Source organism: Xenopus tropicalis, chromosome 8 (assembly GCF_000004195.4).
Source record: "Xenopus tropicalis strain Nigerian chromosome 8, UCB_Xtro_10.0, whole genome shotgun sequence".
Taxonomy (NCBI): Eukaryota; Metazoa; Chordata; class Amphibia; order Anura; family Pipidae; genus Xenopus; species Xenopus tropicalis.
In genome coordinates, this window is record NC_030684.2 from 115,095,495 (window position 1) to 115,110,326 (window position 14,832).

The window sequence follows — 14,832 nt, forward strand, 5'->3', positions numbered from 1 at the left end:
GTTAGCTGTACAACGTGATACGATAAGACCATATTCATTTTAACAAACTGTAAAATTGTAACTAGAGACTCAGGCTTTAATTTTGGCTCAAGACAACAAGCTCTTGGTGGGGATATAACAAAGATAATGTCACTATAGGAATGGTGCGTAAAGCATAGTTTCCAAAGGCTACAACCCATGTCTACACAGAGAAAATAAATCTATTATTACAAATGACCAACAGTCTCTAGGTAAAATGCTTTCTAGTTTCTTCTAAATCAGTGCTGTCCAACATCTGTGGTACCCAGGGCTTGAATTTTTCTGGCCTATGTGGTGGAGGGCCGATAACGAAAGGCAATTTTGACTACCCGCCCCCCTTTTAAGCCGCACACACTTCAAACCGTGCCCATGTTCCTACAAAAGCTTTTAAAACCATACCCACATTGATGGTGGCACACCCATCACTCATATGTGAAAGAATTTTATTATGGCATATTAAGGCATACTCTAAAATCCATATGGTTCCTCCTCCCCTGTGGATAGCACAGAAACCCCCAGCACATAATTACACACCTTAGGGACCCCTTAGAACTATTTCCAAATGCTATGTATGCTATGCTAGTATGGCACACAGGTAGGCAGAGAATGGCACACACAGGCAGCATAGGGAAGGCAGAGTATGGCACACACAGGCAGTATAGGGCAGGCAGAGTATGGCACACACAGGCAGCATAGGGAAGGCCGGATGTGATCCATGGGTCACCAATTGGACAGCACTGTTCTAAATAACAGATACACAAAATGTTCACTGGTTGAAAACAAAGAAAGATGACAAACGGGGCAAACAAATAAATATACTATACTTATTATTTGTGGGGTAAAAATACTCTCACAATTTCCTGCTGAAAAGGCCTTGTGAAACACTATAGGGCAAGCACAGATTTTAGGAAACCCTCTGGGGATCCACCGTCTAATCAGCTTGTAGACATAGGATACACAAGCCCATGAATGAAATCAAAATAGAATGTAATAGTTTTGATGAGGACAGATGTAATCTACTTCATTAGCTGCAGTAAGGTTTACATTATTTGCCTTGGTACTCCCTGCTGTTAAGGGTTGTTTTCCCTTCTGCTCAGTGCATAGTGTCTCGGGTAGCTATTAGGAAGATGCACAGAACCGGCGATGATGATATGGATGTTTCTCACGGCCTCGGGCAGCTGAACAAATACTCGGCCCACACCATGTGGAGTCTAAAGAACTTCAGAGAGGAATAACAGGCCAGATTTATTTCCCCTCTCCACAGGGGATGAGGAAGGGCTAGAAGAGACAGACTGTTGACTAGCAAAACTTATTAGAAGGTTTGCTGCACTTCAGATGCTTAAACACAAATTGTAACACTTAAAAGATTTAAATTCTATCTGATTCAAAGCTAAGAGCTGGTTAGGAAAGAACTACATATGTTCAAGTTTAGAAACTGGAAGAACAGTAAGATTTAGTTGTCTTTAGTACTTTTATTTGCAACCCCACTCACATCTAGTGCTGTGGGCTCAGGGGTATAGTCTATAGGGGAGGTACCCCCAAACCCCCGATTTCTTGGATACACTTTTGTAAACGAAAACCTAAAATCTGGGTAACTAATATCACCCCATTGGAGTGAGTTATTGCCACCTTGATAAGAAATCAGCAATACCTCTCTTTTTGTTTGTGCAATCTGGCCATACCAGGTTTTAAAGTACAAAATTGGCACCCCTCAGCACCCACATACATTATAACAAAGAACCATCACTTAAGCTGGTCATACACCTTAATATCTACTGATTTGGCAATGTGTCAAATACTGAGGAGACCCATTAAGCCCCAATGTGGATTTTCAAACCTGCCCAATAAATATATGGACAATTTTGTAATCTTGGAGGCTATTTACAGACCTATATACAGGCAATCAGGCTTTTTTATTTTTACAGTTTTTGAGTTAAACAGCTATCTGGTTGGTTTGGTCTTATTTACACCAGCAAGCAGGCAACGGTTTGAATAAGAGACTGAAATAACAATAGAAGTGGCACTGAATAAGAAGATAATAAAAAGAAACAAAAATAATGAAATTGTTGCCTCACAAAGTAATGGCTTTTGGCTGCTGGGGTCAGTGACCCCCTTTTAAAAAGCTGAATTTCTACACACCAATACAAAAGATTCCTAGAGCATCTACATAGGGGACAATCATGTGCTGTTAAATAGATATTAAATACATAAAACATACATACACACATACATAAATCATTAATCAATCTACTGAAATGGCATTATAAACTAAATTTCTTGTGCAAAATAAGAAAGGATGGTTCATAAGCTAGATCAGGGCCGTTCAACTGAAGGCCCACGGGCTGGATATGGCCCTTCAAAAACTTTGTATTGCCCCCAGTCTCCACAAAGGCTCCATAGACTTCACAGTTTGACATCATCATTTTAATCTGGCCCTCAAACATGTTGTATGAGTAATAATCAGCCCATTACATATAATCAGTTGGACAGCACTGACCTAGATAAAAGTCAAGGAAATAGCTGGATGATAGCCAAAGGGAAAATGACCTCAGCAAAAGCTAGACAAATACAAGACTGCTGTTTAGTCATTATAAGCCTCTCCCATCCAGCTAGTGTGACTACTGACTTCCCAGCTTTAGCTATTAATGGGACTGTTCTTTTGATCCTTTTGACCCGTAATACTTTTGTGGTACCAAGGGACATGTACAGCAGGTGGGCTACAAAAGAAAAATAAATGACAGTAAAGAGGGAAAAAAAACCACGGGGAGCTCACAAATCAAAGAATTCCTTAAGACCCCCACAGTCAAGGAAGAATAGAAGTGCGTAAGTGCCATATAAGTAGAGTAATTAGATGTTAAATGGACATTATTTAATCACGGTCTACGAAAAGTCATCAACTCATCAACACATATGACTTTGTTCATATCACTTTGTTCATATTCATTTTAATATCTTGATGTTTCTTGATAATATGGAAGTTATTTTTTTTCATTGTATAAGAGGTTACCCCTTAGTGCAGTCATGGCTGCTCCAAGCGATATGAACAAAGTCATATGTGTTGATGAGTCGAATATGGTATATCTCTTTGAAACAGTTGTGTATTAAGTTAAGGCACTGATAGGTAATTTGCGTTGCTCTCCAACATTTTTTTACATTAGAATGTAGCTCATGGATAAAAAAAAAAAAAAAAAAAAAAAAGGTTGGGGTCCCCTGAACTATTGAGAGGCTGCAGCTCACAAATGGTGACTGAGGGGATAACAGTATATTACTGCTCTAATATGTACATTCAATTTTGGATCCAATCTCTAATCTGAAACATCCTTAGGGTCTCTCTGTCATCCTGATGGTGTCATATAAGACGACAGCTGCCTGGCAGGACATTTGCTGGTCTTAGTTTCTGCCTGAGTATATTTTACAATTAAACCCTTCCAGCTTATACTTATTCTTGCACCAAAAGCCAATAGTAACAATAGTGAATTACCATTGCTGACTAGAATGCTGCTCCGTGTGACAACCTTGGAAGTGCCACATCAGTGAAACTTCTGGACAACGAACAGCTTTAGATCTGCAGTCAGTTTATTCAGACCTCAAAGTACATAATGTAAATTAATAGACATAACTTGTCCCCTTTAATTCATGTGATGAACTTGTTTATTAAACCAAGCTGAATGTGGCCCTAGTTTCCCTTCCAAAAAGGGTTAATGTAAAAACAAAAAAGGAGTCAAAATTTTGCTGGAGACATACTCTTTGGATTCCAGTTGGTGACAATGCGCTTCCCGTACAGTTTTAACTAACAGGACCAAAGCCAAGAGAAATAAGAAACAACATCTGGTACTGTTGGCTGGGACAGAATGCAGTCTTTAATCCTACTTGAGTATTTAGAAACCACATTATAGGAACAACACCTAATTCCACTAGTATGTTAACGAGCTTAGATTCTAAATTGTGCCTTGCGAGTAGTTAAATATATTGCAGATTGTAAAGTGGTGGGGAGTCAGTTTGGTAACTTTTCCCCCAGTTCTGTTGACCTTGATGATTATTACGAGAACAGAAAAAAATAAAATCAACAAAGAATTGAAGTTACAGAAGTGGCAATTAAGGAGACACTAGACCACAAGTGTTTCTCTGTAGGATTTACTTATTTACAACCGCAGGAAGTAAGCTGGCCAATATCTGATTAAGTATCAAAAATAAACAAAAGGACGACCTTTTCCATTAGTCAGGGACAAACCTTGAGATCTACAGACAAGCATAGGGCTGGTTTTCTATACATGCACATATCTGGTCCCTTAGAACCTGACTATTTTGGTATTTATAGCATCCTTGGGGGCTGTTTCTGGGGTGTTTTAAGCTGCAGACCTCTCTGAAGCTCCAGTCAGATAACCAATGAATCTCTAATATTTGGCCAACGGGTGAGCAGCCTCCATCCATCAGTCTGACCAGCTGGCTGGTAAGCTTAATAGAATACGCAACTGCATGCATATGGCCATATTAGCTTTAATGGGACAAGTAGATTTTGCAGTGTTTTAGTTTTACATCAGTTATTTGTGATATAGGGAAAGATATATTTGGGGATCATCTATTAGCTGATGGAATCCCACTACAAAGCCATGTAAAAGATTGCTCAAAAGCCATCTGTTTCATACAATTGTGTAATATCCATCCTACTACATGATCATCAGTCTGTGTGTGGGCCCCTAACAAGCAACATGGAAAATCAAACCCTGACTGTAAGGCTGTTGGTGGGGGTTTTGGAGGTGTATGTAGTTCAACATCAATAAGGCTAAAGGTTGCTTGTGCCTGCTTTACTGAAAGCAAATATCTGGTTGCTTGGCAGAGGCATTATTATGTGGTGCCTATTGACTGGACAAAGAAAAAGTAGCCAGCATTCTAATATTGCAAGTTTATTAAGTAGGGGTAACCACAACCCCAGTCAAGCCTGCTCTGCATTACAAGACAAAGAGAAATGAAAAAAATATGCTTTGTGCTTCCAGATGGAAACACTACTACACGGGTTACAGGGCACGCTTTGAATAAAGTTTATATTATTAAATGCTGCACTTCAGAGTGGATTGTACCACGAAAAATGCTGCTGTGAGACAAGCAATAAATCTGTGCCTTTTTATAAACTACAGGGGAGGTGGGAGACACTTTTCCTTAAGAGCAGCATCTGCTTGGAGGCGAAGGGTGATTGACGAGTGACATTTTAACAAGGGACACGGAAGGCTGGCACGTTAGCTTGTAGCAGTATATGCAACAGATTCTTATTACTGGCTTCCTAGAAATGTGCCAGACTTTTAACTCAGACTTAGTTTCCGTTTCTTCCAGATACCTCTTAAAATTTAGTGGAAGGACTTGCACCTTTGCATACTGATGCAGTAATGTGGACAACCTTTAAATCAATGTGGTAACTAAAAGTAACCAATTCAGGCTGGTGGCAGATTTTTATTATTATCTTTTATTTACATGGTACTAACATGTTCTGCAGCTCTTATAATGAATTATAATTATATCTCAGTCCCATCAGTCCATGCCCCATTGTGAGATTGCAATCTAAAGGTGCCCATACACGTGAAGATGAAGTCGCCAAGCGAGTGGATCTTCTCCCGATATCCCTACGGGCGGGCGATATCGGGGAACATTTAGGCTAATTTGATCGTTTGGACCCAATGGCGGCAATGGGGCAGTCAGTTCGGGGACCACATCAACAAGCTGATGCGGTCCCCGATACGACTAAATCTTTTAACCTGCCCGATCGTTATCTGTCCAATTTCAGGCCAGATAGCTGTCAGGCATGCCCCTTGTTCCTGCCCCTACATGGACCGTTAAGCTGACGAATATCGGGGTTGATATCGGCAGCTACAAACGGCTTGTGTATGGCCACCTTAAGGCTAATGTCAGTAGAGGCGTCTGGCGTATATTTTCGGCAAGAGGAAAAGCGCTTGCCGAAAATACTGCCATATACCTTCCTGTGCCTGCACCGGAATGAATGAGATACGCTCCGGTGCAGGCACATGTAGCTGAAATATGCATAAAAACGTGATAGAATACAAAGTCTCATGTTTTTATCCATATTTCGGCTACATGTGCCTGCACCCGAGCGTATTCCATTCATTCGGGTGCAGGCACAGGTAGGAGGAGTATGGCGGTATTTTCGGCAATCGCTTTTTCGCTTGCCGAAAAATATACGCCAGACGCCTTGTCCGACATTAGCCTAAGGTCCCTAATTCATTCATGCACAGTAGTGTCAATTAACTTACCAATTAACCTGTTTAAATGTGTTTGGAGTTTTAGAGAAAACCGGAGTACCCAAAGGATAACCACTTATGGGTAAGAACGTAAAAACTCTTTGCAGACAGTGCCCTGGCTGGAATTGAACCCAGTGCTGCCAGGCAGCAATCCAAATCACGGGCACCACTACTGCTACTGGTTAATTTTACTCTAGGGCCTTTACTGAAACTTACTAACAGACCAACTTACCAACTTAGCCTGAGACCTTACCAACAGACTTCCTAATGGCACATTTATTTACAGTTTAATTCTCTGCTTGGCTGTTCTTCTATCAGGTTTTACAATTTTTTTTTTTAAAATTACTCACTTACGCACCCAAGCCCATTTTTAATACTAGTTGGGTCACAAACTACTTTTATATTCAGGCACATTCCTATAAGGGATAGAATTCTTCCATGAATGAAATGATGGTGTGCTTTAATGGACAGAATGATCTCAGCTCCTCTGAGCCCCCCCCCCCCCCTTCCCCTTGTTCAGATGACAAAACAGGAAAAAACTGATGAACATCAGAAAAATCTGAGTGAGAAACTCTTTTTTTGCATGAAATTTCTCTTTTAACTTCTACAAGCGGCCCATTAGTATTATGTTGACATCCAGTCGGGGGTCAGTGAGTCTCAACAACCAGATAGCATTTTCAGTTGCAGACTTAAAACAGACAGCCTAGGAATGCTAATAAATGAAAAACCATACAAAATAAAATAATGAAGACCAACTGAAAAGTTGCCTTAAATACATCAATGTACCATATGTTATAAGTTAATATAAAGGTGAACAATCCCTTTAACCCAGTAAGGGATACAAGCCTACTGTGTTAAATTTGTTAAAAAAAAAAAAAAAAAAAAAAAAAAGAGTATTATTTTAGTGTTCATATCCGTGCTCAGATATATAAAGGGTTGTCAGATGTAATAAAAAAACATCCCATGACTGCAGCTGAACACTGAAGGAAATTCAGATTATTAAAACCATAGAATGAGGAGACCTAAAGAGAAGAAAAAATAAATAGAGCCTTTGAGTCCATTTTTTCAGTACTGTTATGAATCTGGGAGGCATTCTTCAGTTTCTTATTTTAGTCTCTTACCTAACAGCAGCAAGGCTTTTAGGGTTCATTTACAAAAAAAGGGGGGCAAGTGCAATGTGCAAAAAGGCACAAAATGCCATGGGTTACATAAATATTACGTTTTATATGTTATACTTATGGTCAAATGCATTAACACTATGAAATATATGCTCTTGTATTAACTGATACTGCAATAATTGTTTTACTATTTTTCATTTAGAGGGCAGACCAAATGTGTGCCCTCACCAAACAAGCTAAAATTGTATATATTCCTTAAACTTTCCAGAATTCCCTCCTGTCTGAAAATAGTCGCACTAGTGGTGTAGGATTGTCTCCAGCTGTTTGAGAGACGGCCCACCAGGCGAGCACTTATAGAATAAGCAGAGTTCTCATCCCCATGTCTGTATGCATCATATCACTCACAACAGGTTAGCAGCTATGACGGTGTGTAATGGCTAAGCTCTTGATCAGGACAGAGCAGAAAAATACATAAAAAACTTTGACTAAATTTATTTTGGCAGATCTCTGGAGTTTTACCAAAACCCCCATAATACAAATGCATACTCAATGATTAAGTCAGCTACGCAACAGCCCAAGCATGGTGCTAAATTCTATCTGGTAACGCCTGATCCTCTTGGCTTGTTACATAGCAATAACGTGGCACAATATTCAGGGTGGGATGTGAATCTTACCAAGGAATGGCAGTATACTGCTCTCCTGGCATTCACTGCCAGCTATGTAATGTACTGCACATAGTGCAATAGCAGAGAATGTAATAGGGATCAATGCGGAATCCAAGAAATTTTCTGTCTCCGTTTTACAAGTTACAGGCATCCTGTCAAAATTGCCAGAGCACCTAATTAGCTGGCCGAGTCGAATAACAAAACACCCTTATCTGGATGAGCTGTCTGTTACCCAAGCACATACTCCTAGCAAAAGAAAACAATGACATCTGGTGGGAGAGCAAGAACAGATGAGGCTTTTCAAGAAAAGTGTGGGCAGTGCATGGCTAGTGCTGTACAATATCTGTGGAGGGATGAAGGGTGCAGATGACCTTGAACCATAGGGAATTGATACATACCATTTGTGGCATTCGGCATTTTGGTCTGCTTTCTGAAGCGCAGCCTCGGCTTCTTCTTTCCCTGCAGATAAACCAGATATACTGTTATCAATTTTTCTGCAACATAACATGCAAACTTAAACTGTGTCTTTTATCTACACATCCCCACTGTTAAATATATAAGATGCCTGGTTTAGGTTCAGCCTGAACTATGTCTCACTGCAATGTGTGCTGTAATGTTGTTAGAGCTTGCCACATCCGTATGAATGGGCAAATACCATTGTTTTCTATTGCCCCAATCAATATATGCACAGGCCAATAGGCTGCTGGTTTTGAGTACATCGCATATTGCCCTATATTTTTGTTTTTATACAGGTATGGCATCTAATATCTGGATTGCTTAGGAAAGCATGGGATTTTCTGCATAAGGGATTATTCTGTAATTTAGATCAACCTACCTTAAGTCTGCTAAAAAAACATTTAAACATTATCTCAATAGAATTCTTAACAGCCTATATGGATTCATGCAGCTTGCTCACATCAGGTACAAAGTACTGTTTTATTATTACAGGGGAAAAAGGAAAAATTTGAATTATTTGCTTAAAATGAGCTTCAAAGCTTTCTGGATAACAGGTTTCTGCTAAGTGATCCCTGTAGATCAATGCAAAACCTCCTGAAATCGCCCTCCACTACCTTCTGTGAGAATCGTCTCACTCATCATTACATTACTCTAACCTGACAACAGCAGAACAAGAGGTTTCAGGCAATTCTCAAAGAGAGAATGGAGGGTTATTTCTGGTGCTTTGACTACACTTCTTGGGCTATTAAAAAAAAAAAACCCCAAAAGGCAAAGAATCCATTACTGTGGGTGCCATTCTTTAATGTTTTTAATACTTTTTTTTTTTTAAATAAAAAATATATCAAATAAATTGTGTTCCAACTTTGATGCAAATGGATTAAAGCTGAGGATATAATACAAACCGCAGTCTAATTGTTCTTTTTCTATTGTTTTCTTTTATTACTATAAAATACAAAGAAAGACAAAACTTTAACAAGATGATATGAAAAATATGTCTTAGAGAGAGACTCAGCCCTGCGTGTAGGGAGCAATAATGTATCTATGCCATGCCTCATGTTTCCTGATAAACTCCTTGCTGGCCAGAACCTGGCAAATGTCTCTGGTTAAGTGATTCCATGTGCCTGTGTATCTTTCCCTAACAAACATGAGACATTTTCATTATACATGAGACTACAAAATGTTCTACTTTAGATGACAACCCCTAAAACACCCCTCCTTGCAATCAGAAATTTGGAGTACACTGTTCTTTAGGATTCAGAATACTGAAAATCGTTTTTATTGAGATATGTTAAACGTAAACCGATGTTGATAATACAATGGCGGCATAAGTGCACTGTATAGGGATATATTAGTTGTCACAAAGGCCTGCGGCCACCATCGACACAGCAACTTCAGACAAACTTTTTCAGACACTGAAATTTTTTGTTTTGTAGCACAATACATATTGTCCCTTTAAACCAAGTGTTGCAGCCTCTATCTGTTGAAAGGTTATAAAACACATTTAGGGCTCTGGCACATGGGAGATTAGTCGCCCGTGACAAAACTCCCTGTTCGCGGGCGACTAATCTCCCCAGATTGCCATCCCACCGGCGAAAATGTAAATCGCCGGTGGGATGGCATACGCGGCGGCGTGATTTCAGTGAAATCGCGCAAGTGCGTATACCATCCTACCGGCGATTTACATTTTCGCCGGTGGGATGGCATTTCGGGGAGATTAGTCGCCCGAGACACGGGAGATTTGTCGCGGGCGACTAATCTCCCAGTGTGCCAGAGCCCTTAGTCAAGGTACTTACCTGCGTGTGGCACAAACGTAACAAAAACAGATAAAAATGCAGCTCTTAGGAAATTCTTGGGACAATGCAGCTGCCAGGTCAGGAAATCATATATGCTGTCCTATCACATATATTTAATTAATGTCTAACCTAATTCACAGTAGATTAATCTAAATTTTCAAGATACCACATAAAAAATATAACACGGCTTGAGAAATAAAAGAAAATGTTAACTGGTTAAAATCTGCAGAGGGCCAGTTGGGAAATATGCCCAGATATGAAACATGCTGCTGGAGTCTCACCAAATGCTGATTAACCTAGTCACCACTTTAATCACAGGTTATTCCCTAACCACTATCTGTCTGCTTCTAGTTTACAGTCCAAGGCAGATATAAGAAACAGACAGCATTGCTGTCCCAAGTTCCCAAACAAATTGCAGTAAGTGATTCCCTACACCCTAGATAAATGAAGTGTCAAGCAGTAATAAGATTAAGTTAGGAAAATGAGCAGTATCTACTTACCATCACTGGCATAAGATTTCTTTTCTTGCGCATCTTCTACAGTAGTGCACATATCGCTGTATGACCGCGCCAAACGCCAAAGGAACTCTTCATGGTCTCTGTACTTAAAGGCAAAATAAAATTGTTACTTAATCTCTATTGTGCAAGAAACAGAGACCTATAAATACACTCTGTTACAAACTTGACTCAGACTCCCAACTTTGTTCATGGAGAAACCCATTACTCATAACAACTGGCAATCTTTGTCCAAAAATTTGCCTGAAAAATACATTATAGATGTAAATTAAAACATTTGAAAAGGATATTTATAAAGACCATTTATCGATGATGAAAGTCATAAATGTAGGTTTATTTACAGTACAATAATAAAAGTGACTCTAACACCACACATGTAAGTGGTGCATAAGGGCCATGTCCAGTACCTAATTACCTAGTGATGGCAGCCTGTTTTGCTGAAAGAGATTTGGAAATAAAGCAGCCGTAAATAAATACACATGGTGATTGTATAAAGGGACCCAAATACTATCCTCCATACCTTTGGCTCCTTCCTTCTCTTAAACTTGTTTCTTGGATTGTAATTCAGCACATTACAAAGACCATTTAGAACAGAAGTTACAGAAACAAGTATGCTCAAAACTGAATCAGAAGTAACCAGCTGCTTAATATTATTATATTATATATTACACATTTTATTCCACTTTATTATAGCTGATAAAATTCCCTGCACTTTTAGCATTTAACTGAAACACTATCTCTACAGTTTGGGGATTTCTTACAAGCAGTAACTTAAAGACAGGTTTCTATGGTATTATAAACTGCAGACCTGTTTCTAATAAGTTTTAAAGAATTAAAACAAGAGGTACACATTGTGGGTGACATCAGCAGACCCAGGATGACCACTGGTTTTCAAAAAACAAAGAACCAGCCCAAGAATGTTGGGTCCTGTTGATGGCAACTCTGCATTATTTAGGAATGTTACAAACTATTGCTAATGTTCTCCTTGGTTGTGGACCCAGAGAAAAGGCTTCTGACAGTCAATTTAAATTTTATGGTAAGACTTTTTTGGCATCCAGAGCTTTCTGAAGTGACACCTACAAAAGAAATAACCTTACTACAAATAAAAAAAAAACAACACAAAAAACCCAAAAGCAACATGATCAACGCAGATGACAAGTTTCAGGTCAAACACCAAGCTAAGAATGGGAAAGTCAACTTATAACAATTTCTATGTGTGCAGAGTAACAGAGACAAAGGGGGGGGGGATGATAATGTGATTACTTGCAGTATCTAACCTAGAGAATGTTGCAAACAGAAAGAAGAAAAAAAAAAGGAGGTGGGGCTTTCAGAAAACACCGACCCACTGGAAACACATTGGGGTGAGTTCCCCTTTGGACAGCTCCCAATGTCTGTTATCACTTGAAGCTCCATTTGAACATGTCACTTTCCCTTTAATAGTTAAATTAGTTTAATTAAAGTGAAACAGTTCCCCCACTGACCACACTGCTAAGAAAAATTATTATGTATGTACCCTTGCATTACTTACTAATAGAAGCCACATAAAGTCCATCATAACTAAAACCCATGACCTTTTAGTATCTTGCCTCTACAAAAAAAGTTAAGTCAAGATAGAGTGATTTCCTACCTGTAAGTAAGGGTCATTGAGATGTACCCAGCCATAGCAACTTAGCCTTATGGGATGTTATCCATACTGGGAATAAATACCTCTTAGGAATGAGACATAAATGTAAAAACAGCAGTAAAATTCTTAACAGTGAAAAAAGCCTATTCTTCAGTGAGCTGATGACTTTGGTGAAATTGCTATGGACCAGGCAGCACAAGTCAGAAGAATAAGTCTTTGCTTAGAATTGGCTAATTCTGTCTCTCTATACAGAAAGACATAACTTGCTCTGTAGTGGAGCACAGTAGCACTGGAAGCTGCTTGTTTGGCTTGGGTGGATGGCTGCAAGCAGGTTTGTACGTACATTCCAACTGTGAGAGAGGCAAGAAAAAAATAAAAAAAAACACAAAAGACACAAAAAACCCCACACAAAATGAGATGCTTCCATCTACTGCACATAGAAAAAAATATTCATAAAGGTAAACTTCCCCATTAGCTAAAGGATGACACAGCAGAAAATAATTTGCTTTTTTAATGTACGCGTTCTCTTTAAACTCTGTCATCTGCAAGTGGAGTAAGAAAAGATTTTATCCTTCCCGTCTTTCATTAATTATGGCCTAGCAAACATTTTGGCAAGCATGAATTGGTCTGTCACGATCAAGACCAGTTTAACCACTGTACCAAGAGAATTCTAAAATTATTAAAAAATGTGCACATACCAGTAATTTATTACTAAGCAAGAGTTGGAATCCTTCCCTTTGCTGCTCAGCGCTGCCAGAATGTAGTTCATCAGATTTCTGTAGCAGTAGTGTCAGCTCCTCATCTACGGGGTCAATGGCAATGGTCGTGGCTTCATCATCTGTGACCAGGTCCACTGAGTCCCTGCGCATGGTCCTTATAGTCTCACAGCTTACTTCATCCTCCTCCTCACTCGCTCTACTGCTTTCACGGTCAAAATCGGATTCAGCGTTTGCAGTACTGTAGCTGAGAGGGCATGAAAGGTGTTTAGATTCTGATGCTGCTCAAATTCTACTTTGGAACATACATATAAATACGCAGTATCACAGATATACAGAGCCCAGATTTGGTTGGTCTGTTTAGCTGACTTTTGCCATTCCTCCTGACCACGTGAGCATGTATGACAAGTAGCACAGCTGTTTAGACCAATAATCCTGTGACCCCAGTGGATTATTGATCCTGATGGAACATTTCCATTGGTTGCTCTAAAGGTGGTGCAGAGGAGCCACAACTCTGCAGCTCCTACTCACTTCCTCTTGTTCTAATTATTCAGGCAGTCAGTCCAAAAGGGGTGGACAAGGGTGGCTTTTCAGATCCTCATAAGACATACATCAATTTGGACCATGGGCTGACCAGTTGTAGAACTGTATGGGTGGCACAAAACTGTTCTCTTTGATAAAGTGGACTGACACAGCATCATTAATAATGAACAATAACAAAAGGCTGCTTAGTTCAATAACTGCTTAGTGAAGCCAAGAAAGCATTCTACCAATATTCCGGGTACATAAGACATTAGAGACACTCTTCCAAATAGCATGACGTGCAAGAGGACATTATTAAACAAAAAAAAATAAATTATGTATCTGGAACAACTGATCACAAGAGCCGTGCATGTATAATTCATACAAAAGAAAACACATACACTCTGGATCTCTGAATAATGATAGGATATGTCAATGCTAACAGCCAGCTTTGCTTGCAGAGAACAGAAAGATTAATTGATGAATGTCAAAGCCAACTTGATAATAATTTTAATAACAGACTAGTATTTTAGGAGGTGTGTGTGCCAAGCGAACAAGGTGCCAACTGAAGCCAAACATCTGGCATTTATTTTCTCTGAAAGTGTTATTTTTGTTGAAATGCTGGGATGACTTGTGGCCGGAATTATTAATCAGCGGGATACATTAACCTTGCGTCTCCTTTCCAAATATAAACATTAGTCACAATCTGCGCAGATTCTAAACACTTTCCAACAGTAAGAAAAAAAAGCTATTTATAAAGCATGGCAAATTTAAACACCCTTTCACTGCAAAGGATAAAGCACAGGTTCCTGGGTTTTTTTTTATCTTAGCTCTAGGGATGCTCAGAGTCCAGCATTTGGTTCTTGATTTAGCCAAGATTCGGCGAAATCCATGCCTCTGGCAGAACTGAATCCTTAAATTCATTGGCTTTTTGTCACATAAACATGGAAGCTGAAAATTCTGCGCCGCATGAGCAGCGCATGGTTCTCTTTAACCCTTCTTTATAAATGTGCATATGCAAATTAGAATTCAGTTTGATATTCGGCCGAATCTTTCACAAAGGATTTGGGGTTCGGTTGAATACTAAAATAGTGAATTCGGTGCATCCCTACTTAGGTCCCTACATGCTGCTGGACTAAATATCCTGCATTGCTCAG

General features: G+C 39.4%; 1 protein-coding gene across 3 annotated transcripts in view; it reads right to left on the minus strand.

Moving 5' to 3' along the window:
- rmdn3 (regulator of microtubule dynamics 3) overlaps positions 1-14,832 on the minus strand; it is a 40,152-nt gene that overhangs the window by 15,462 nt on the left and 9,858 nt on the right. For all 3 annotated transcript variants that reach the window (XM_031890236.1, XM_012968076.3, NM_001129926.1), the window contains 3 exon segments: positions 13,136-13,400; positions 10,799-10,901; positions 8,448-8,508 (listed from right to left, as the gene is read on the minus strand). In XM_031890236.1, coding sequence (XP_031746096.1) covers positions 8,448-8,508; positions 10,799-10,901; positions 13,136-13,400 — 429 coding nt within the window.